We start from the raw sequence: 24,475 nt of genomic DNA, 5'->3' as shown, positions 1-24,475 counted from the left end.
GAGAGGGAGGTGGGGCAGAGGAGAAGCAGACTACCCGCTGAGTGGGGAGCACGACGCAGGGCTTGATTCCAGGAGCCTGGAATCATGAGCTGAGCCAAAGGCAGATGCTTACCTGAATGAGCCACCCAGGCACCCCTATAGGAATAAAATGTTGTTTGTTTGTTTGTTTGTTTTTAAGATTTTATTTATTTGACAGAGAGAGACACAGTGAGAGAGGGAACACAAGCAGGGGGAGTGGGAGAGGGAGAAGCAGGCCTCTTGTGGAGCAGAGAGCCCGATGTGGGGCTCGATCCCAGGACCCTGGGATCATGACCTGAGCCGAAGGCAGACGCTTAACAAGTGAGCCACCCAGGAGCCCCAGGAATAAAATGTTTTGAAACATTTTGACCTGTGCACATTCAAACTGAATTTTTATTGATATTCAAAAGGTTTCCTCCAAAGATTTCTGAGATGATGAATAAAGGTTTGAGAGTCAACCAGAACTCACTCTTTAGAACACACATTATTTAAAAATCGAATGGGGAGCGCCTGGGTGACTCAGTCAGTTAAGCACCTGACTCTTGATTTCAGCTCAGGTCATGATCTCAGGGTCATGAGATCGAACCCTGCATGGGGCTCTGTGTTTAGCAGGCAGTCTGCTTGAGATTCTCTCTCTCTCCCTCTGCCCCTCCCCCAACTCGTGGGTGCACTCTAAAGTAAATAAAATCTTTAAAAAAATGAATACTGAGGGGTGCCTGGGTGGCTCAGTCATTAAGCATCTGCCTTTGGCTCAGGTCATGATCCCAGGGTCCTGGGATCGAGCCCCACATTGGGCTCCCTGCTCTGCGGGAGGCCTGCTTCTCCCTCTCCCACTCCCCCTGCTTGTGTTCCCTCTCTCGCTGTGTCTTTCTCTGTCAAATAAATAAAATCTTTTAAAAAAAAATACTGAATGGAATTAAGCTAGTCCATATAAGGAAGGGAAAAGAGGAATGCAGAAATAAAAGAAATTAAATTCACCTTAGATTAACTTTTTCTCTGAAAAAGTCTGTTTTCATAACAAAAACTAGATTCTAAAGAATATGAATACATAAACTTCCCTGCAACAATCTGATTAAAAGCAGAAATTAATAGCACAAAGTAGTCTCTACACTTTCAAGTCACCTGTAAATACTCAAACCAAAAGCAAAATTGCCTGAATATGAGACTGTTTACTCACAATGAGAGCAGTGTCCTAAAGGCTAATTAGGTCTTCAAGGTTTCTACAGATAGTTCTTTATGCAAAAGGACATGCCTTCAGAGTCGGCCAAGAAGTCACCTTCTAATGAAAGAAAATTGAGAAATGTTTTTAGATAAAAGATTTCTTGAGGCGCCTGGGTGGTTCAGTCGGTTGGGCGTTTGACTCTTGATTTCAGCTCAGGTCATGATCTTTGGGTCATGGAATAGAGCCCCGCATTAGACTCCACTCAGTGCAGAGTCTGTTTGGGATTCTCTCTCTCCCTCTCCCTTTGCCCCTCCCCCTGCTCATGCTCTATCTCTAAAATAAATAAAATCTAAAAAAAAAAAAAATTTGTCTTTCATCTAAAAAATAAGCCAGACCTAAGTTTACCAATTTTATCAGAAACATTCAGAATTATACTGGTTTTATCATCAGTAAAAATTAGCTGAATCTGAGTTTCTACTCAAACTTCCAACTATTCCCCCATTTAGTCTCTGCTTCACCTATCTGAAGTAGTAACTTGTACTCAGCCACTTTTCCAAGTTATCATGCCAACTTACAACTAAGGTCTCAACTTTGAGCAAATCACCCCAGTAGAGTGTACATTTCCTAGTCCAGCCAGGTTAGACAGACAACAGACAACAAAGTCACAATGGCCTAGAATAATTTAACTCAATAAGAAGTGAACACTGAATTGAGAAACAAAAATATAAGAAGAAGGAGGAGGAGGAGGAGAGGAGGACGAGAATACCTATCTATGTATTGGACAAGTCCAGTTCTACCTAAAATCATTCTATAAACACAAATATAACATTTATCTTGTAAAACCTACTATAAGGAAGGTGATTAAAAACAAGACTCTGGAGCGTGACTACTTGAGATCAACTCATGGTTTTGTTACTTTACCTGCTGCTGTGTGGCCTGAAGCCTGTTACTGAAGTCCCTCTACCTCCTGTTTTCTCATCTATACAACAGGGAAAATAAACCTCTCTCAGGAGGCTATAGTGAGGATTAAAAAGATTAATGTATGTGAATTGCTTAGAACAATGCCTGGCACATGTCAAATGCCATATAAGTATTTGTTGTGATTATTTATGAAAATAAATACCAATCACCATTGGTAACTACTGAGTTTTCCTAAAGGTACAGCCTTTTAAATTATCCAAATAGTTGTCTATTACTCCAGCTGTGAGCTCTTACCAGCTTATTCAGTCAACAGCTATTTATTCAGCATCTGCTTTATGCCAGGCATTGCACTTACGCTTCTACTGTCAATGCCTCAATTCCTTTACTGGTGAAAACTGCTTAAACAGCCTCTTATTATTTTTAAAGCTTGCTGTGTTGCATGCCATACTTAACTATAAATCAATTATTTCTCTTGATATTACTCTTTAGTTACTTCCCTCTCCCTTTTTCCATTCATTAAAAAAAAAATCTTTTAATAATGGAAAATTTCACATACAATAGTTTAATGAATCAAATAGTTTAATGAATCCCATATACCTATCATCCAGCTTCAACCAGCTTCAATTAACACATGAGAAATCTTATTTTACTTATACACCCATTTCAATTATCTTACAACAAATTCCAGACATACCATTTCCTTGTAATTGATCAGTATTTATCTCTAAAACGTTCTTTTTAAAAACATCACAATAACATTACTTGAAAAAATATTTAATAAAGTAATAATTAACTCCTTGGTATTAAATAATCATGCTCCAATTTCCCCAACCATCACAAATGACTTTACAGATTTCTTGAATCCATCAAATTTGGCAAACAGGCAATGTGTCAATAAAATGAAGGTGACCTTAATAGTAACAGTTTAATGACAGTAGTATGAGATGAAAGCCAGAATGCAGCAGGCCAAGAAATGAGCAGAAATAAGGAAATAGAGAAAACTGCATATGCTTTTTTTTTGAGAAGCTCAAGTAGAAGAAAAAGTAAAAGGTACACACAAGATCAGAATCACAGCATAGTTGGTTAGATGTATAAACTGAAGAGAGATGAAGAGGCTGAAGACATCGAAGACATAGGAAATAAACAAGAGAAACAAAATAAGGTCCTAGAGATGAGACTGGATGAAGTTAAAAGTACAAGAGGCTGACCCTAAATAAGGGAGCTATAACACAAACTCTGACACTGACAGAAGCAGTTAGTAAAGTATGAATGGGACTGGAAAAATTAGCAGGCAGGGGTGGAAGGTGGAGGTGGGGACATGTGAAGGCTAACACTTAAAATGTTTCCAATTTTCTTAAGAATCAGGAGACAAAGCACTGATTAAAAGCAGAGTACTGGAAAGGATTATGTAGGGGATTTGGAAAGAATGTTGAAGACCTGGATGGAATTTAAGGAGATTGAAAAAGTATATAAGCAAATGGGCCCAGCTGTATTCCAAGTTAATCAGCATTCAATTCTTATACAGCTTCCAAAACCATTTTCAAGCATCATCCCTTCCACAAAGCTTTTTTTTTTTTTTTTTTTGGAGAGAGAGAGGGAGAGAGAGAGAATCTTAAAGTGGAGCCAGGCAAGGGACTTGATCTCACTCTCAGGACCCTGAGATCATGACCTGAGCAGAGTCAGACGCTTAACTGACTGAGTCATCCAGGTGCCCTTCCATGAAGTTTTTCTTAATGTCCTTAACCAAAAGTAATTTTCCCTCCTTAGAACTTTTTTTACTTCTCATAATGGTTTACTTGTACTGTAATAATTTCACCCAACAGCCAGACTGTAAGCACTTTGTGGGTGCTTACTTATCTGTGTATCACAGGGCCAAAGGCAGTACCTTACAGGATATAATTTAGATTCTTCTTACCTTTTTAAAAAGCACAATTTAAATACTAGAAGAACAAAACAGACAGTAACTACATGAAGAGTTAAGAAGACCACTCAAGGCAGGGACAATTATATAAAGCCTCATTAAGAACATAGAATTGAGGTGGGTCTTGGAGGGATGAGAAGGCATGACATCATTTTACCTGAACAAGGAAGTATAAATAGTGAAGTGCCTCAAGGATTAGTTTTAACATTCTTATCTATAATGGTAGCTATTCACAGATAACAATAAGCTCTTTCAATAATGAAGAGTTTTCTTAAATGAGCAAAAAAGTTTACTGCAACATGTGGGTGGGGGAAAAGTAGCGGTTTTAATGTGGACAGGTTCTTTGGGGAAATTCATCCAAATCATGTATAAAATTGGTAAAAGCACATTTTATTCTAGTGAACCAAATAGGGAACAGAGAAAAATCCAGATAAGATGCATAGCTGGTTGAACAATCACTGGCAAGTATAGATCTTTAGTAACAAGGCTCAACAGTTTCATAAAAGCATAAATGAAGTCGTAAGAAAGAAGACATAGTTCTAATGATAAAACTGAAAGGAGCAGCTTTAATAGTGTATGAAATTTTAAATACCACACATTTAAAAAAAAATTGGTCTTTGCCATCCTGGATGTGTGTCCCCTTAGGGACCTCTTTGCTTGGCAAAGAAACAAAAACTAACTTCCTAAAACCTCTTTCCTGTTGTAATCCCAATAGCCACACCCAACTCTATTTGCAGTCTGAAGCCCAGCTAATTACAGATTTCCAGACCTTCTTTTTGCCCACCAGCAACTGGAGAAATAATTATGTCACATGCTCAAACCAAACACTAAGTGGCAAGGCACAATTTTAAACAGAATCCTTTCAATTCTAAAGAAACTATAAAACTGACACAGTAAACTTTGCCAGAGACAAGAATTATAGATCTAGATAACACCCGGGACACCAGTATGTAACCACTCTAATCTTGATCCTATTTCAGAGGCAGGTTAGACACTGTCAGAAGTGACAGTTCTCCAATCCAGAGGACCACGACAGTCTGTAACAGGATTTGGCAAACTTCTTCTGTAACAGGCTGGGTAGTAAATATTTTAGGCTTTGCATACTACATGGTCTTTGTTACAACTATTCAATTCTGCCACTGTCACATGAAAACAGCCACAGGCAGTATATAAGCAAATGGGCCCAAGCTGTATTCCAACAAAACTTTATTAACAAAAACTGCCGGTAGGCAGTAGTTTACCAACCCCTGGTCTACAGTGTCATATTTAGGTTTGATTTTTAGTCAATTCTAGCAATATGCTGATGTAACAATTTATCCTCACGTTTAAAATAGAAACATACACCTACATATGATCATAATTACACAAGAAACTCATTTTAAAAAGCCTGGGAGGAAACAGTAAAATAAAATGTAAACAGGAGATGGGATGGCAGAATTACAGGTAACTGGTCTTAAGAGTATGACCATTTAAAAAAATTTTTTTAAATTGTAGGAAGTCACAAAATGTAAGATAAAATGATTAATAAATAATTTTAGATTATAACTATTTTAAAGAAAATAAACCGGGTACTATTCATGATAAGAGAGAATCTAAGCAGAGTAGAGAGAGAGAACACATCTCCAAACAGGTGACATTTATGCTGACAGAATGACAACACAGTCAGTCAAATAAAGAGCTGACAGAACAGCATTCTGCCCAGGGCTCACAAGCAAACAAAGGTGTAGAAGAGAATGAAATTGACATGTGTTTTGGGAAAAGGAGACCAATGAAACATAAAGAGCAACTGGGAAAATGGTTTTAGGAAGACACTAAGGAAGTGACACTTCATCACAAGGTAAGAAGTCTCCGAACAAGGAAGAGCCAGCTACATCAAACAGGGACAGAAAGGGCAAGAAGATTCAGAATGGTTTAGGGATTCTGGGACCTCATGATGGCAACTAAATTTACCAAACGTCCCTATCCAATTCTAAAGATCTCTCCTTTACCCAATTATTGCCCTTCCACACAAGAGACTTTATGGTTTTTATTTAATCTCCCTCGTCCTCTGACTGATCCTTAAATCAAGAATGTCTAAAACTGTCATTTTCTTCCTTCACGTTCTCCAGTAGGTCAGAAATGACCAGACCACCCACACTTTTTATACTCCTCATTCCCCTGAGAAACATCTTTTGCAATAGCTACTTGGTCTATGGAAGTTTTGCCGTCAACAAACATTTTGTTACCAAAGGATAAATAAACTAGCTGTTTACCTGAAACTTTATTAATCTGAAAAGCTTCTGTTGGGTTGCTCCACTGAGATTTGAGGGTTGATTTGTAACTACAGCATAGTGTAGATAATAAAGAACAGTTCTATTTAAAAAAATTTCCCTACTCTGATAACTTAAAAAGACTATAAGTCAAATTCATTACCCACTTTAAATAGTTAAGGGCTAACTTTGCTATAAAGATATATAGAGGGGTATGATATATATACATACATAGGGATGTGTAAATAAAAGAAATTCTTGATAACAAGAATATCTGACTTACAGTGTGAGCACATTTCCAAAGGATAACTTGCCTCATTTCCCTGGAGAAAAGAAATAAATAATAATTAGTCACAAAATTGACACAAATTTCTTTAAAAGGTTAAATATTTTGAGTCACAAAACATAGGGAAATAAGCCAAAAACCAAAGTAGCTAGATCTATAAATTAGTTTTTTGATATGAAAAATATTACACAACATGACAGTGCTCTTGAATCAAACAGGCCTGAGCTGTGTGACTTACACAAACATTTGAGTTAAAATTTATTTTAAATATTTTTAATGCCCTAAATATGTTGTCTACCAAACTACCACACACTGGAGACTATCAAGGCTCTAACTGAATTCAATTTGGGACAGAGCTCAGAAAAAAAGCTTCTCCTGCCACCTCTATTTAAATGAAGTTTCCTGAGACTGTAAAGCTCTTTTTTTTTTTTTTTTTAAATTTATTTATTTATTTATTTATTTGAGAGAGAGAATGAGAGAGAGAGAGAGAGCACATGAGAGGGGGGAGGGTCAGAGGGAGAAACAGACTCCCTGCTGAGCAGGGAGCCCGATGTGGGACTCGATCCTGGGACTCCAGGATCATGACCTGAGTCGAAGGCAGTCGCTTAACCAACTGAGCCACCCAGGCGCCCGAGACTGTAAAGCTCTTAAAAAGAAAAAACCAAAAACATTTATAACTGCACTAAAACAATTTTCTATATGCTGTGCAACTAAAATAAGACAAATATTCATTGGAAGGTGGGTCTAACGTAAGATAGCCAATTCAAATTTTTTTCTTAAGTCTTATTTCATGGATAAACTCCACGTTGATATAATTTATCTGAATTCCTATATTTATAAAATATATAAAACCAACCATCTGTTTTCTGTACAGGATTCCATTTGAATCTATTTAAGGAAAAAAAGAGCTTGAGAAAAACTACAGACCTCGCCCAAAGCTTACATTTAATAATTCTTAATGAACTGAGCCCAGGGAGGTCAAGTACCTGGTGGATAATCACACCATTTTGATTAGTTATAAAACCAGGAGTAGTTCTAAATCTAAAACAGTAAAAACTCCAAATACAACAGACTCACATGAGGTAAAAATCATGAAGATCTTTTAAAAAGTCTACAGAATTTAGGGGCACATGGATGGTTCAATCGGTTAAGCATCCTACTCTGGATTTTGGCTCAGGTCATGATCTCAGGGTCAGGGGATCAAGCCCCATCCAGCTCTGGGCTCAGCATAGAGTCTGCTTGTCCCTCTCCCTCTGCTTCTCCCCCTCCCTCTGCTTCTTCCCGCCCCCATCTCTAAAATAAAGTCTTTAAAAAAAGCCTACAGAATATAAAATAACATAAATTGAGCTTTTAAAGTTCAGTGATAAAATCAGAGTAGCATGCATCCTATATTCATTCCATTTACCTAATCTTGACCTTGTCTAGCAATGTGTATAATAGGATTAACATACAAATATAGAGATTAAGAAATTATTGAATACAGCCTGAAAAAAACATTTTAGTTTGGCTCATTCGCTTTTAAACTCCTAAAAGTATCTTATACTATGTAAATTTGAGGTCTAAGAAAGGTTACCAGTAAATTAGCATCCTCAATTCTTATGTCACCAATAACCAGTCTTTCCCTTGAAAATTATAGCAGATAATGGCAATTTTCCAGAACTGGTTAATTTTAGGTTACTTTATCAATTAAAAATAGAAGAAATAGCAAAAATTAATAAAACGTGATAGTAATGAGCAGAGACAGAGTTCTTGCTTATTCCACCTCTTACTGGATTTAAGATTCTTACCATGATTCCTATCTTTTACTGCCTCACATATTTCATGCCTAAATTTTTAAAATACACTTTTTAAAATTTATTATTTATGTATTTATTATTTATTTTTTAAAATTTTGTCTATTTAGGGACGCCTGGGTCACTCAGTCGTTAAGCGTCTGCCTTTGGCTCAGGTCATGATCCCGGGGTCCTGGGATCAAGTCCCACATCGGGCTCCTTGCTCAGTGAGGAGCCTCCTTCTCCCTCTCCCGCTGCTGCTCCCCCTGCTTGTGCTCTCTCTCTCTCTGACAAATAAAAAAATATATGTATTTTGTCTATTTATTTGACAGAGAGAGCAAGCACAAGCAGGGCGAGTGGCAGGTAGAGGGAGGAGGAGAAGCAGGCTCCCTGCCAAGCAGAGACACCAATGCGGGGCTGATCCCAGGACCCCAGGATCATGACCTGAGCAGAAGGTAGACGCTTAACCAACTAAGCCACCCAGGAGCCCCTTAAAATACACTTAAAAAAAAAATCTCATTCTACTCTACCTTAAGAGTAAGTATGTTTCTTGAGAGGCTCTCAAAAAAACAATACAATTAATACTTTGGATTGTCATTCTGAATTGGGTTGTTGTTTTTTTTTGGTTTGGTTGGTTTTGGTTTGGGTTTCTTTGATGATAATGATTAATATTTTAATTGTCTTAAAAGTGAGGGCATGGGGCGCCTGGCTGGCTCAGTCAGTAGAACATGAGACTTTTGATCTCAGGCTCATGAGGTCAAGCCCCACACTGGGTGTAGAGATTACTTAAATAAATAAATAAAACTTAAAAAAAAAAAAAGTGAGGGCAAAAAGATTATATAGTAGCTTCATGGAGAACTCTGAAACCAGGTCCTTGTTTCTTCAACCCACTGACCTTTATAATGTTATCGATTCTTTATAAATGATACCTAATCCATCCTCTTTATCATTCCCAGCTAGCCAGCATCCACAACACCCAAGGACCAGCCCAGCTGGAGCCCTTCAGTGCTTATCCACTAACACTGAATGCCTCATCTGTCTCCCAAACTTAGAACCCATATATCCAAAAGATTACTTCAACCTCAACCTGTCTAATCTGTGCCCAGCAAAAATATCTTTCAAATAGTAAGGCAAATACTTTCCCCAGATAACCAAAAACTAAAAGAATTAAGCTCCAATACACATGCACTACAAAAAAAGTCGTAAGAAAATTCTTCAGGCAGAAGAAAAATTATACTAAATGGAAATTTGGATCTAGACCAAGAAATGAAGATCACCAGAAATGGTAAACATGTTACGTAAATATAAAAGACTTTTTTCTCATTTTTAAGTGTCTTTAAAATATAACTGACTGTTTAACACAAACATAATAAAAATATATTCTGGGGCGTAAAATGTATACTGTAGAAGTAAACTGTATTATAAGAGCAGCTCAAATGTGAGACACAAGAATGATGTATGTTGTCAAGATCATACACTATGAGGGAAACATTACAATGTTATTTGAAAGTAGAGCATAATGTTAAAGATGGATATTATAAACCCTAGAGCAACCACTTTCTAATAAAAAGATAAATAAAATGGTATCATAAAGAATACTCAATCCAAAGGGAGGCAGATAAATAGGAAAAAAGAAACAAAAATCAAATGTGGAAAAAACAGAAAGTAAAATAGCAGGATGGCAGATTTAAATCCAAACATTTTGAGAATGATATGATGTTAAGTGTATCACCCTTAACAACTACAATTAAGGGAAGCCTGGGTGGCTCAGTCGGTTAAGCGGCTGCCTTCAGCTCAGGTCATGATCCCAGCCAGGGTCCTGGGATCGAGTCATGCATCAGGGTCCTGGGATCGAGTTCCACAGCTTCTCCCTCTGCCTGCAGCTCCCCCTGCTTGTACTTTTGCTCACTCTCTCTCTAGCAAATAAATAAATAAAATCTTAAAAAAAAAAAAAAACTACAATTAAAGAAGATGCAACTGTAGGGCGCCTGGGTGGCTCAGCTGGTTAAACATCCAACTCTTGATTTTTGACCCAGGGTCCTGGGATTGAGCTCCACAGATCCCTGCTCAGCGGGAAGTCTGCCTCTCTCTTACTCCCTCTCTCCCTCTGTCCCCTGCTCACACACGCACACAGGAGGTCTCTCCCTCTCTAAAATAAATCTTAAAAAAAAAAAAAAAGATGCAACTGTATGCTTTCTACAAGAAGCCTACTTTAAATCAGAGCTAGGTGAGCCCTTCACCTGTGGAATCTGATGCTATCTCTAGGTAGATGATGTCAGAATTGAGTTGAATTATAGGATATCCAGCTGATGTCCAGAAATTGTGTGCATATGTGAGGAACTCCCACCACCACACTATAATTAGGTCTACAAAACACACACACAGGAACAGAGTTTCCACATAAATGAAATTAAACACTAAAAGAACATAAGGGCAAACAGTCAATCATTTTGGGGATTTTAATATTTCTCTCACAGTAACTGACAGAAAACCAGTAGAACAACAACAAAAAATCAACAACACACTATCAACCAACATGTCCTAAACCAGCAGAACATTTTTTTCCAATGCACATGGAACAATCACAAAGACATTATTCTGAGCCTAAAAAAGTCTCAATAAACTTGAAAGGTCTAAAATCATGCAGAATATATTCTCCCATTAGGATGTAATTAAACTAGAAAGGTATTTGGGAATATTCAAATTTGGAAACAAAACACAATTCTAATAATAACCCATGAGTCACAGAGAAAATGACAAGAGAAATCAGAAAATATTTTGAATAGAATGAAAACAGAACCTATCAGAATTTATGGGATACAGGTTAAGCAATGTTTTGAGGAAAATGCTGTTACAAGAGAAGGTCCAAAACACAATGACCTGTTCCAAAGTAAAAAGCTACAAAAAGAATAAGTTAACCTAAACCAAGAGAAAACTAGAAAGAAAAAAATGAGAAATTAATAAAATAGAAGTAGACAAACAGAAGAAAAATCAATAAAGACAAAAATCCATTTTTTGGAAAAGATCAATAAGTAAACCCCCAAGACAAATCAACACAAATCCTGTAGACATTACAAGAAAAATAAAGGAATTTTCTAAACAACATTATGAAAACAAATTTTATAATTCAGATGAACGGACAAGTTTCTTGAAAGACAGTATATGACAAAACTGACTCAAGATAAAAGAGAAAAGCTGAACAGCTCTACAACTATTAAAATACACTGAATTTGAGTTAAAAACTTCCCTAGAAAGAAAACTACAGACCTGGATGGCTTCACTGGTCAATTTGACCGTATACTCGAAGAAAAAACATGCCAACCCTACACAAATTCTTTCAGAAAGCAGAAGGGGAAAGGAATATTTTTTAACTCATTTAATGAGGCCAATATTACCCTCATACCAAAATCAGACAGTAACATTACAAAAAAAGAAAACTATACTCCCATACTTCTTCATGACAACAGATGCAAAAATCCTTAACAATATTTGAGCAAATCCAGAAAAAAATTTTAAAAGTAAAATTCCATGACCAACTGAGGAATATCCCAGCAATGTAAGGTTGGTTTAATATTCCAAATCAATGTGATTCACTACACTGACTAAAAAAGAAAAAACACCGTATGATCATCTCAACAAATAAGACAAATTTCAACACCTATTCATGAAAAAATAAGAACCACAATCCAGCAAGCAAAGGATCTTCCTCAATCTATAAAGGCTATCTACAAAAAGCCTACAATTAACATCATACTTAATATGGGGAAGACTAAATGCTTTCTCCCTCAGATCAGGAACAAGGTAAGACATCTGCACCAGTGCAATCAGGTGAGAGAGAAGAAATAAAAGGCATACAGATTGAAAATAGGAAGTTAAACTGCCTTTACTTGCAGATAACATGATTAACATTAATGTATGTACATAAATACTAAACAAACTGCAAAAGACTATCAGAACTAATAAATGAAGCAAAGTCACCCAATACAAGGTGTATACAAAAATCAAATGCATTTCCATATAGACCTAAGTAGCCAAACATAGGAACAATGTTGAAGGAGTTACACTATCTGACTTAAAGAATTATTATAAAGCTAGAGTTGTTAATAGAGTGATATTGGTGTAAGACTAGACATAAAGATCAATGCAAAAGAATAAAATGTAAAATACACATACACAAAGTTATGTGTTTTTGACAAAGGTGTCCAGGTAATTCAATGGGGAAAAAAAAAACCTTTGCAACAAATGATGCTAAAACAAATGAATATCAATATTAAAAAAAAGGAAAAGACAAAACACTTGAGTAGATATTGTATAACAAAAGATATAGACACAGCAAATAAGCAAGATGAAAAGATGTTTCACATCGTAAGACATCAGCCAAATGCAAATTAAAACTACAATTAGATACCACAATACTTGCAACTAGTATATATATGCCTAGAATTTAAAAACTAACATACCAAATGTTGCTGAAAATGTAGAACAAATGGTTATGTGCAAGGCAGAATTCTAAGATGGCCCTCTCTGAAATTCCCAGCCCTAGGTATACAAACATCTTTTCCCAGTTATTCAAATACTAACCTAGGTACTGGCTCAAAGGGATTTTGTACATGTAATTAAGTTTCCACATCAGTTGACCTTAAGATAACATTATTAGGGTGGGTCTGTTCTAATCATAAGAGCCTTTTAGGAGCAAAGAGGGGAAGTCAGAGATTCAAACCATGAGGAGAATTCAAGACTAGGGAGTGCACCACATGTCACTGAGGGCATGCAGCTTCTAAGGGCTGAGTGTAGCCTCCAGCTGACAGTGAACAAGGAAACAGAGATCTCAATCCTACAACAGCAAGAAACTGAATCCTGCCAACAACCTAAATGAGCCCGGAAACATTCTTCCCCAAAACCTCCAGACAAGAGAGCTCACTCTGGCCAACACCTGGATTTCAGCCTTTTGAGTCCCTGAAGAGACACCCCATTTGAACTTTGACTTACAGAACTATGAAATAATAACTAGGTGCTGTTTTAAGCCACTAAGTTAATGGTAATGTGTAACACAGCAACAGCAATTAACACCCAGACATATAGTATATGTGGGTAAAAGTAAAAATGTTGACATATGTTGAAGATATGGAACAAATGAAATTTTTATACATTGCTGGTGGGAACCCCAAATGACACAGCCATTTTGGGAGAGTTTGATGGATTCTTAATATTAAGTTTAATGTAACATTCAGAAATGAAAACATGTCCATGCAAAGATTTGTACACATATGGCCACAGAAGCTTTGTTAACAGCCCAAATAAGAAACAATCTAAATGTGCATCAGCTGTCAAATGGATAAACTGTGGTATATCCAGACAATGGAGTACTACTCAGGAAAAGGAACAGACAACTCATAAACACAACATAAATGAATCTCAAAAGCAGTAAGTGAAAGAAGCCAGGTACAAAAGGTTACATGCTGCATGATTCCATTTATAAGTACTAGAAAAGGCAAACTATAGTTACCAAAAGATCAGGGGTTAAGAGGGTCAGTGAAAAAGGGTACCAGGTAACATTTTAGGGTGACAGAAATGTTCTACACATCTTGATTGTGGTGGTGCTTACAAAACTATACATTTGTCAAGACACATTAAATAGGGGCGCCTGGGTGGCTCAGTCGTTAAGCGTCTGCCTTCGGCTCAGGTCATGATCCCAGGGTCCTGGGATCGAGCCCCGCATCGGGCTCCCTGCTCAGTGGGAAGCCTGCTTCTCCCTCTCCCGCTCCCCCTGCTTGTGTTCCCTCTCTCGCTGTCTCTCTCGTCAAATAAATAAATAATATCTTAAAAAAAAAAAAAAGACACATTAAATATACACTTAAAATTGGTTAATTTTATTATATGTAAGTTATACCTCAATAAAACTGGGGGGGTTATTTATTTATTTGAGAGAGGGCATGCATATGTGTGTGCACAATCAGGTGGAGGGGGGGGAGAGAGAGAGAGAGAGAGAGAATCTCAAGCAAATACCCCGCTGAGTGTGCAGCCCCACGCAGGGCTTGATCTCACGGCCCATGAGATCACAACCTGAGCCGAAAGCAAGAGTTGGACACTCAACTGAGCCACCCAGGTGCCCCTAAAGCTTATTTTTTTAAAACTCAGTAGGAGTCTCAAGTATAATGGAATTGCTTCGTAACTCACAGATTTAAATCCCTACTTTTTAAAAATTTCTCATCACTTTCTTTAAAATAGTAAGTTTCCTATCAACTATTATTCACAATTAAAGTATATCGAATTTTGTTTTTATAACCTACATACTCATTTCAAGGTAGCAAATTATGTATTTTTTAGATTAATTTTACAGTATCATGAGAAACCAGAAACTTACAGTAATCTTGATTCTTATAATTCTTTCATCCTTTACTTAGTCCCCCTCTCAGAGCTTAAATTCCATGAAGGCAGTTGTTTTATTATCTTTCGATATCCCTTGCCAGATTTAACACTGTCCTAAATTTATGCAAGGAAGTATTTTATAGGTGCATGTAAAAATCCAGATAGCCTTAAGGAACTTGGTTTAAGTGGCATGTTAAGCATCAATGTATTACACAACATGGTTAGATTAAGGACATACTAAGAGATTCAATAAATTCTTAAAAGTTCAGTTATTAAAGAACTTTAGATTTCTGCTTTCCTTAATGCTCACTTTTCATAATGAGTATCTATTAAGATCTGGATCTCCATACACTTTAAATAAGCAAGCAGTACTGTAATACGTAAGTAATATTTATATAGTTCCCAAGAAGAGCCTATAACCAAATAAGACAATGCTGTCACCTCTTAAAGTCTCCTAAAGATAAATGTCTACATATTCTGACAGCAGGCCCTTTGAAAATAGTCTAAACTTTACAGTATGCATCTATAAAATTTATTTTTATTCTCTCACATCTAGACATTTCAAGATCAAAGTAACTCTAAACAAAATGAGATAAGAGATCCAAAAATACTTTCTTCATTTCTTTGCCAGAAAATTTCTTTAGAAATTAAATTCCTATTCCTCCTGATTTAATGTGTATCAAAATTGATAATCATAAGATGGTAAATTCTAAAAATACTAAATAATATGGACTTGAAGAAAAAGTTAGAATCCAAATGTCTTCATCTGCTGAAAGACAAAAGTTTGCCAACTTCCCACAGTTAATGTAATTTTTATAAGGAAATCAATTTCTAGGGTAAAATCACTGACCATCTTAATGCCTATTCCAGGACAGATATTCCTTATCAGAAGTATAAAACAAGGTGTGAACTGTGGATGGGTAAATTTGGGTGAAAGGAAGTAAAAAGATCAAAGGACAGAACCAAGAAACAAAAATCTAGTATCAGTAGACTTCCAAGGACAAGTCTCTGTATCAAGCTGAGTTCACAAGTACCCCTCCCTCTAGACACTGACTTCTCCATACAGGAAATAAGAAAGTTTGACTAGATGATTTCAAGGGGTCCTTCCAGCTGTATCGTTTTTTGTTTTTTTTTTTACTACTAATGAAGATGCTAGACATATTTAAATATAGGAGAAGGGGAGAGAGGGAGAAAGGGAGAGAGAACACAGACATGGAACGTCAAGAAACTTCTTAAGGCATCCTGGTGGTCCAGGAGACAAGGGTTTCCCAAACAGGGTATGCTTAACTTTGTATTATGCTCTTTTGTAGGCCAGTACAACAATCAGCATAAGAAAAGAAGAGGCAGGGGCACCTGGGTGGCTCAGTTGGTTAAGCATCTGCTTCGGGCTCAGGTCATGATCCCAGGGTTCTGGGATCAAACCCCACACTGGGCTCCCTGCTCAGAGGGGAGTCTGCTTCTCCCTCTCCCTCTGCACCACCTCCCCCAACCCCCCCCATGCTCTTCTCTCGCGTCACGTGTGCGCACACTCTCTCAAATAAACAAAACCTTAAAAAAAAAAAAGGCAATAAATCTCAGAAACAGAAGTTCTTAGCAATACAAATCAAACATGACCTTGGTTATGGCAACAAATCTGGCACCAGCGATCTTGTGTATACTCTATAAAAATTAGTTATGATGCTATCATATGGCAGAAATGTTCGCTAACGTGGTATACCATTGTTAAACAGTGACTAGTTTTCCAACAGAAGTCAAGAACATCTATACTTGTCAAATTATTTTAGGAGGAAAACAAAACCCTATAATTTCCTAGTCTGATAAATGCTGCCAAAATTATACTCTGTAACTACACCTAGCAAATGTTTGAGGGTACATAATGTTAACTATTTTAAAGATCCTACTGCATAAAAATATAAAGATCCTACCACATGATGGGGCCTGAAATAGTGATACCTGTTATTCAATCTCACAGTTTAAAATTTATCCATTAAATAATATCTAACCTTACCAATCCTATTTTTCTTTTCTACCCAAAATTAACCATGATTTTTGTATGTTTATCTTGTATCCTACAATCTTGTTGAACTCATTTATTAGTTCTAGTTTTTTGTTGTAGATTTCCCAGAATTTTCTATGTAGACAATCATGTCATCTGCAAATAGGGAGTTTTTTTTTCTTTCCAATCTGTATGCCTTTATTTTTTTTCTTGCCTATTCCAGTGGGTAGAACTTTCATTACTATGTTGAAAGAGTGGTGAGAGCAGGTATTTACCTTGTTAATGATCTTACAGGAAAAGCATTCAGTCTTTGCCATTAAGTATAATGTTACCTATATGTTTGTATAGCTATTCCTTATCCAACTGAGGTAGTTCCCCCCTCTATATCTATTTTTATTTTTTTAAAGAAACTATGAACGGGTCCTGAATTTTATTAAATGCGTTTTTCCATCAAACTATGTGATCATGTGATTGTTCTTTAGCTGTTAATACAGTGGATTATTTATATTGAGTTTCAAACAGTGAACCTTAGCTGTGCATCCCTGCAGTGAGACAGACTTGGTAACGGCATTCAATTTTTTTCCCATACTGCTTAGTTTTATTTCTTTACCATTCTCTTAAAATTTTTGCATTACACTGATATGGGAAAATTGATAGTTTTTGAAATGTTTCCTTTGGGGGGGTATCAAGGTAATGCGGACTATTCAAATTATCTATTTCATATTCGGTGAAGGGTGGTAGTATGTACTTTTCAAGGAACTGGTCCATTACATCAAAGTTGTCAAAATTATGTATGAGCTGTTCATCTTATCTCCATATTATCTTTTCCATGTCTGAAGGGTCTATGGTGATACCCTACACATCATTCCTGATACTGATAATTTGTTTCTTCTTTTAATCCTCCCAGTCTTGCTAGAGGTTTGTCAATTTATTGATCTTTCTGAAGAACCAGCTCTTTATTTCATTGATTTTTCTGGTTTTTGTCTTCAATTCCACTAATTTCTGTTTTTATCTTTATTCCCTTGTTTTTTGCTTTAGGTAGATTTTTTTTTTTTTTTTTTTTTTTAAGATTTATTTACTTGGGAGAGAGAGAGTGAGTGAGAGAAATTGAGAGCACAAGCCAGTGAGGAAAGGCAGAGACAGAGGGAGAAGGAGACTCCCCGCTGAGCCGGGAGCCCGATGTGGGGCCTGATCCCAGGAACCTAGGATCATGACCTGAGCCAAAAACAGAAGCTTAACCAACTGAGCCACCCAGGCGCTGCTTGATTTTGCTTCTTTTTTTTTCTTCTTCAGGTTCTTGGGAGCTCAAGATTATTGACACTTTTTTTCTTTTCTAAAATGTGCATTTAGTGCTGTAAGTTTCCTTCTCAGCACTGCTTTACCTACATCCCACAAATTTCAATGGGTTGTATTTTTTTTTAAAGATTTATTTATTTAAGAGAGAGAGAGAGAGAAAGAGAGCACAAGCAGGGGCAGAGGCAGAGGGAGAAGCAGGCTCCCTGCTGAGCAAGGAGCCTGATGTGGGACTCAATCCCAAGACCCCAGGATCGTGACCTGAGCTGAAGGCACATGCTTAACTGACTGAGCCACCCAGGCGCCCTCAATGGGTTGTATTCTTATGGCTTTTTTTTCACTACAGTTATTCTCCAGTGCATGGAAACACAGGAAATACTTATTAATATATATTTTTGAATTATCACTGAAATATGCTTTTATAATTTATAAAGTAAATCCTTTTGTAATTTCTTTGAAAAAATGTATAAAGTTCCAAACAACTGTTATATGAACTTTAAACACAGTCCATTTGCCAATTAATCTTCCTCTTTATGCCAACCCAAAGTTTTTCCAGGACTGAAACTGAGTGTATGTCCAAAAAGTTAAGAATGGTATCTTAAGTGTTTGATACACTGTAAGCAATTAATGAAAAGGATTTAAGAATAAGATTTCATTCCCAAAGGTGTAAAACACCTCTCAAGTAGCAACAGACACGTGACAAAAGCTTTACTAAAGCAGAGATCTTGGAGTGCCTGGGTGGCTCAGTCATTAAGCATCTGCCTTTGCCTCAAGTCATGATCCCAGGGTCCTGGGATCGAGCCCCACATCGGGCTCCCTGCTCCGCTGGAAGCCTGTTTCTCCCTCTACCAGTCCCCCTGCTTGTGTTCCCTCTCTCGCTATGTCTCTCTCTGTCAAATAAATAAAATCTTTAAAAAATTTTAAAAATTAAAAAAAAATAAAGCAGAGATCTTTCTCAAAGTCTAGGTTTGCAAAAACAAACAAAAACCTGCTGGCTCTTTTCATCTGGTTTTACTTCTAACAATGACATTTTCATCAAATTAAGACAATTCTTTACATAACCGCCTAATATCCTTCAGACACTTCAGATGCACTAACTTAAATTTCAATTAACTACCTTAGTTCAAACTAAACATGCAATACAATAAATGTTACTTTGTCTAGTTCTCATGGATGACTTTTTTAAAGGTAAAAGCTGAGAGGGGCGCCTGGGTGGCTCAGTCGTTAAGCATCTGCCTTCGGCTCAGGTCATGATCCCAGGGTCCTGGGATCGAGCCCCGCGTCGGGCTCCCTGCTCGCCGGGAAGCCTGCTTCTCCCTCTCCCACTCCCCCTGCTTGTGTTCCTACTCTCGCTCTCTGTCAAATAAATAAAATCTTTAAAAAAAAAAAAAAAAAAAAAAAGGTAAAAGCTGAGAAAGAAATCTTTAATAGTTTTGTAAATATAGACAAGTATGGAAAAATGGAAAGTTTACCGAATACAAAAAAAAAAATGAAATCACATTTATGTGCTGGGCACTCTTTTAGAGACTTTACATACATTATCTCATTTATCTTCCAAACAATTTTCTGGTTAAATAGGGGTGTCAAGGGGGCACCTGGGTGGCTCAGTCGCTAGGCATCTGCCTTCGGCTCAGGTCATGATCCCAGGGTCCTGGGATCGAGCCCCGCATCGGGCTCCCTGCTCTGCGGGAGGCCTGCTTCTCCCTCTCCCACTCCCCCTGCTTATGATGTTCCCTCTCTCGCTGTGTCTCTGTCAAATAAATAAAATCTTAAAAATAAATAAATAAATAAATAAATAGGGGTGTCAAGGTTAAGCAACTTGCACAAGGTCACACAGCTGGTAGTGGCAGAGAACAAATTTGAACTCACGCTAATATAATTCCCATAATATTCTCACCAATGTATGACAAGGCTATATCCTTTCTGTATAAGAGAAGCAGTAAATTACCGAAACCATTTTCCTCTCATCTTAAGTTTAAGTGACTTGTCACTTCCAACTTACACTGGCACAGTGTTGTTCATATATCTAACATTGTAGTCTCAATCACAAAAACATGACAACAACAGGGTGTGAGATAGGTGGGGACAACTGAGAAGAGGAGTAAAGGGATGGAAAATATAAAACACTATTACATGGAAACTATCCAGAAACCTGGAAGGAACAACATTAATTTGGTACTGTATTTTAATTTAAAAACATCTATTATCCCCAAACAAAATAGAAAACTCTATAAGCATAGCATTTTCAGTAATTATAATTAAGAAAATAATCTCAGAACAGAGGAAATAAAATCCTAGTAGTGGCACAGTTCTGGATGATACTAAGAGACCACCCTGACTACGGCCAAAGTAAATAGATGAAATATAAAGTACAGGTTAGTCAAATGAAAGGTCAAGAAACACTAAAGCAAAGATGTACATAAACACCTGAAGTGAAGGAGGATCCTAGAGGGAAAATGTGTCAGAGGTACTATATTTTGAATGAAAAACTGGAGTATCCAGAAAGATGTTAGTTGATAACAATTCAAAGATATAAAAGGAAGATAGAGGAAAATGACTTTGCATGAGAATTAAGAATGATAATCTGGGTGCCTGGGTGGCTTAGTCGGTTAAGCATCTGCCCTTGGCTTAGGTCATGATCCCAGGGTCCTGGGAATGAGTCCCGCATCAGGCTCCCTGCTCAGTAGGGAGTCTGCTTCTCCCTCTCCTCCCTGCTCATACTCTCTCTCGCTATCTCTGTCACTATCTCTCTCTCAAATAAATAAAAATCTTTAAAAAAAAAAGAATGGTAATCTATCAGGTCAGCAAACTATGGCCCCAGGTCATATCAGGCCTACCATCTCTTGGGGTTCGGTTTTGTTTTTTTAGTGACATCTTTAATTGAGACATCATTGACCTATATTAGTTTCAGGTATACAAGAAGATCCAAATTTGTATATATTGTGAAGTGGTCACCACAGTAAGTCTAGTTAACATCAGTAACCATAAAACAATCACAAAATTTTGTGTGTGTGATGACAACTTTTAACATCTACTCTTAACTACTTTCAAATATGCAATACAGTATTAACTATAGTCACCATGCTGTATTATCTCATGACTTACTTCATATCTGAAGTTTGTACCTTTTGACCGCCTTCACCCATTTCACCTACCCACTATCTCCTGCCTCTGGCAACTACCAATCTGTTCTCTGTTATCTATGAATTCAGTTTTTGGTTTTGTTTTTAAGATTCCAGAAGTGAGGGGCGCCTGGGTGGCTCAGTCGTTAAGGATCTGCCTTCAGCTCAGGTCATGATCCCAGGATTCTGGGATCGAGCCCCACATCGGGCTCCCTGCTCGGCGGGAAGCCTGCTTCTCCCTCTCCCGCTCCCCCTGCTTGTGTTCCTGCTCTTGCTATCTCTGTCTCTGTCAAATAAATAAATAAAATCTTTAAAAAAAAAAAAAAAGATTCCAGAAGTGAGAACATACAGTATGTCTTTCTCTTATTTCACTTAGCATAATGCTATCAAGATCTCACCCTGTTGTTGCAGATGGCAAGATTTCCTTCTTTTTTGATTGAGTAATACTCCACTGTATATATACACACACCCTACTTTCTTTATTCATTCACTCATCCATCCATTGATGGACACTTAGGTTGTTTCCATGTCTTGGCTATTGTAAATAAGGCTACAATGAACATGAGAGTGCATACAACTTTTAGTGTTTTAATTCCCTTCAGATAAATACCCAGAAGTGGAAACTGCTGGATCATAGTTCTATTTCTAATTTCTTGAAGAACCTTCATGCTATTTTCTACAATGGCTGCACCAATTTATATTCCCACCAACAATGTACAAGGATTCCCTTTTCTCCACATCCTTGCCAACACTTGTTATTTGACTTTTTGATAACAGCCATTCTAACAGGTGTGAGGTGGTATCTATGGTTTTAATTTGCATTTCCCTGATGATTAGTGATGCTAAGGATCTTTTCATGTACCTGTTGGCTACCTGTATGTTTTCTTTGGAAAATGTTTATACAGATCCTCTATTTTTTTTAAACTGGATTGTCATTTTGCTATTGAGCTGCAGGCTCTTTATATATTGTGGATAATAACCCCTTATCAGATATATGATCTATAAATATTTTTCCCATTCAGTTAAGTTTCCTTTTCATTTTGTTGATGGTTTCCTTAGCTTTGCAGACGCTTTTTAATTTGACGTAGTCCTACTTGTCTATTTTTGCTTTTGTTGCCTTTGCTTTTGGTGTTAAATCCAAAAAATCATCACCAAGACAGATGTCAAGAAGCTTACTGCCTAAATTTTCTGCTAGTTTTATGTTTTTAGGTCTTATGTTCAAGTCTTTAATCCATTTTAAGTTGATTTTGTGTATGGTGTAAGACAGTGGTCCAGTTTCCCAAACATCATTTATTGAAGAGACCATCCTCACCCCACTATATCTTCTTTGTTCCTTTGTCATAAATTAATTGACCACATATATGTGTGGGTTTATTTCTGGTTTCTCTATTCTATTCCACTGATCTATGTGTTTGCGGTTATGCCAATACCATACTGTTTTGATTACTATAGCTTTGTAAGGGTTTGGTTTTTTAAAATAATAGCTTTATATTGAAATATAATTCACATCCCATGTAATTCATCCATCTGAAGTGGACGGTTTTTAGTACATTCAAAGTTGTGCAGCTATTACCACAAATTCCTCACATAGTCACTCCCCATCTCCCTGACTCACCCCACCACTCTACTTTCTGTTTCTACCTATTTGTCTATTCTGGATATCACATATAAATGCAATCATACAGTATGTGTTCCTCTGTAACCAGCTTCTTTTACTTAAAATATTTTCAAGGTTCATCCATGTAGTATAGCAAGAATCAATACTTTTTTTATTGCCAAATGATATTTTGTTGTATGGATATACCACATTTTATTTAATCTGTGCACGTTTGGGCTGTTTCCCCTTTTTTGGCTATTATAAATAATGCCATATAAACATTCATGTACAAGTTTTTCATTTCATTTCTTATGGGTATATACTTAGGAATGGTTATATAGGTTAGATTATATAACTTAGGTTATATAGTAACTCTATGTTTAACATGCTGAAAAACTGTTTCCTAAAGCAGCTACAACATTTACAAACCCACCAAAAATGTTATAAGGATTCTGATTTCTCCATATTCTCACCAACACTTATCTGGTCTTTTTGGTTATAGCCATGCTAGTAGGTATGTAGTAGCTCTTTGTGGTTTTGATTTGCATTTCCCTAATTGAGCCTCTTTTCATATGCTTATTGGATATTTGTTTATCTTCTCTGGAGAAATGTTTGCTCAGATCTTTTGCTCATTTTTCATTGGGTTTTTTATTGCTGAATTGTAAGAATTCTTTATATACTCCAGAAAGAAGTCTCTAATCTATGATTTGTAAAAATTTTTATCCCATTCTGTGGCTTGTCTTTTCATTTTCTTGGTATCCTCTGAAGCATAAAAGTTAATGTGTATGATGTTTATCTTTTTCTTTTGATGTTTGTGCTTTTAGAAATTCATCACCTGCGTTTGTACACTAAAGTTTTTTTGCAACACAGCTATGCTCATTTGTGTATTATCTATAGCTGCTTCAAGCTACAATGGCAGACTTTAGTAGTTGCAAAAGACTGTATGGCCCACAAAGCCTAAAATATTTACTGTCTGGCCTTTTACAGAAATAGTTTTCCAACTCCTTCCTTCACCTGAAGGGACTGCAAGGCAAATGATATGCTTTGGAAGGAAGCAGACTTTTGGTTATGGTAAACTAGGTATAGAAACTATTTTTGTAAAGAGGCTGACAACACAGGGCTATAGCTACATACTGGTGAGGGAAGAAATACAGTATAACATCAAAAACCAGATATAATTTTCACTGCCTACAATCCCACCAGTAATCACTGACTTCTGTTCAGAATACCAAATAAAATACTGAAGTGGTTTTTACTACGTAAGGCCTAGCCTCTGGTGATAGAAGGTAAGCTAGGGACAGTTTATAAGAACTGCCTTGAAGGAAGGTGGTCAAAAGGTACAAACTTTCAGTAATAAGAGAAATAAGTATTAGGGCCGTAATGTACAACACAATGACTAGAGCTAGCACAGCTATTTGATATGTAGGAAAATTATTAAGAGTTCTAATCACAAGGAGAAAAAAATTTTTTTTCTCCTCTTTTTACTGTATTTATGTGAGATGAGGGATGTTAAATGAACCTATCGTGTCCATCATTTCACAATATACGTGAATCAAACAATCATGCTGTATGCTTTGAATTTATACTGATGTATGTCAACTATTTCTCAATAAAAAGGGGAGTTTGTACAGGGGGGGAGGATGCACTTAACTGCCTGAGTAAGAAGTTTGGTCTTTTTCTGGTATGCAAGAAACATGGAAAAGACAATGGACCTTAAGAAAAAACCTATAATGAGGCTTGCAATCTAATAAAAAGAGACACTTGAGGAA

The 24,475-nt window shown here is 36.8% G+C and overlaps 1 protein-coding gene across 4 annotated transcripts in view; it reads right to left on the bottom strand.

Annotated features, from left to right (window-relative positions):
• The window catches only part of PPP3R1 (protein phosphatase 3 regulatory subunit B, alpha), a 77,955-nt gene that overhangs the window by 37,910 nt on the left and 15,570 nt on the right, over positions 1 to 24,475 (bottom strand). For 3 of the 4 annotated variants that reach the window (XM_036119291.2, XM_036119293.2, XM_036119294.2), the window contains exon 2: positions 6,555 to 6,594. The exons of the other annotated variant lie outside the window; for it this stretch is intronic. In XM_036119291.2, coding sequence (XP_035975184.1) covers positions 6,555 to 6,594 — 40 coding nt within the window. The remainder of the gene's footprint in view (positions 1 to 6,554; positions 6,595 to 24,475) is intronic. 4 annotated transcript variants of the gene reach the window in all.

The sequence above is a fragment of the Halichoerus grypus genome, chromosome 10 (assembly GCF_964656455.1).
Source record: "Halichoerus grypus chromosome 10, mHalGry1.hap1.1, whole genome shotgun sequence".
In the NCBI taxonomy this organism is placed as follows: Eukaryota; Metazoa; Chordata; class Mammalia; order Carnivora; family Phocidae; genus Halichoerus; species Halichoerus grypus.
Note: the sequence above shows the minus strand (reverse complement) of the source record. Positions and strands in the feature narration are given on the sequence as shown.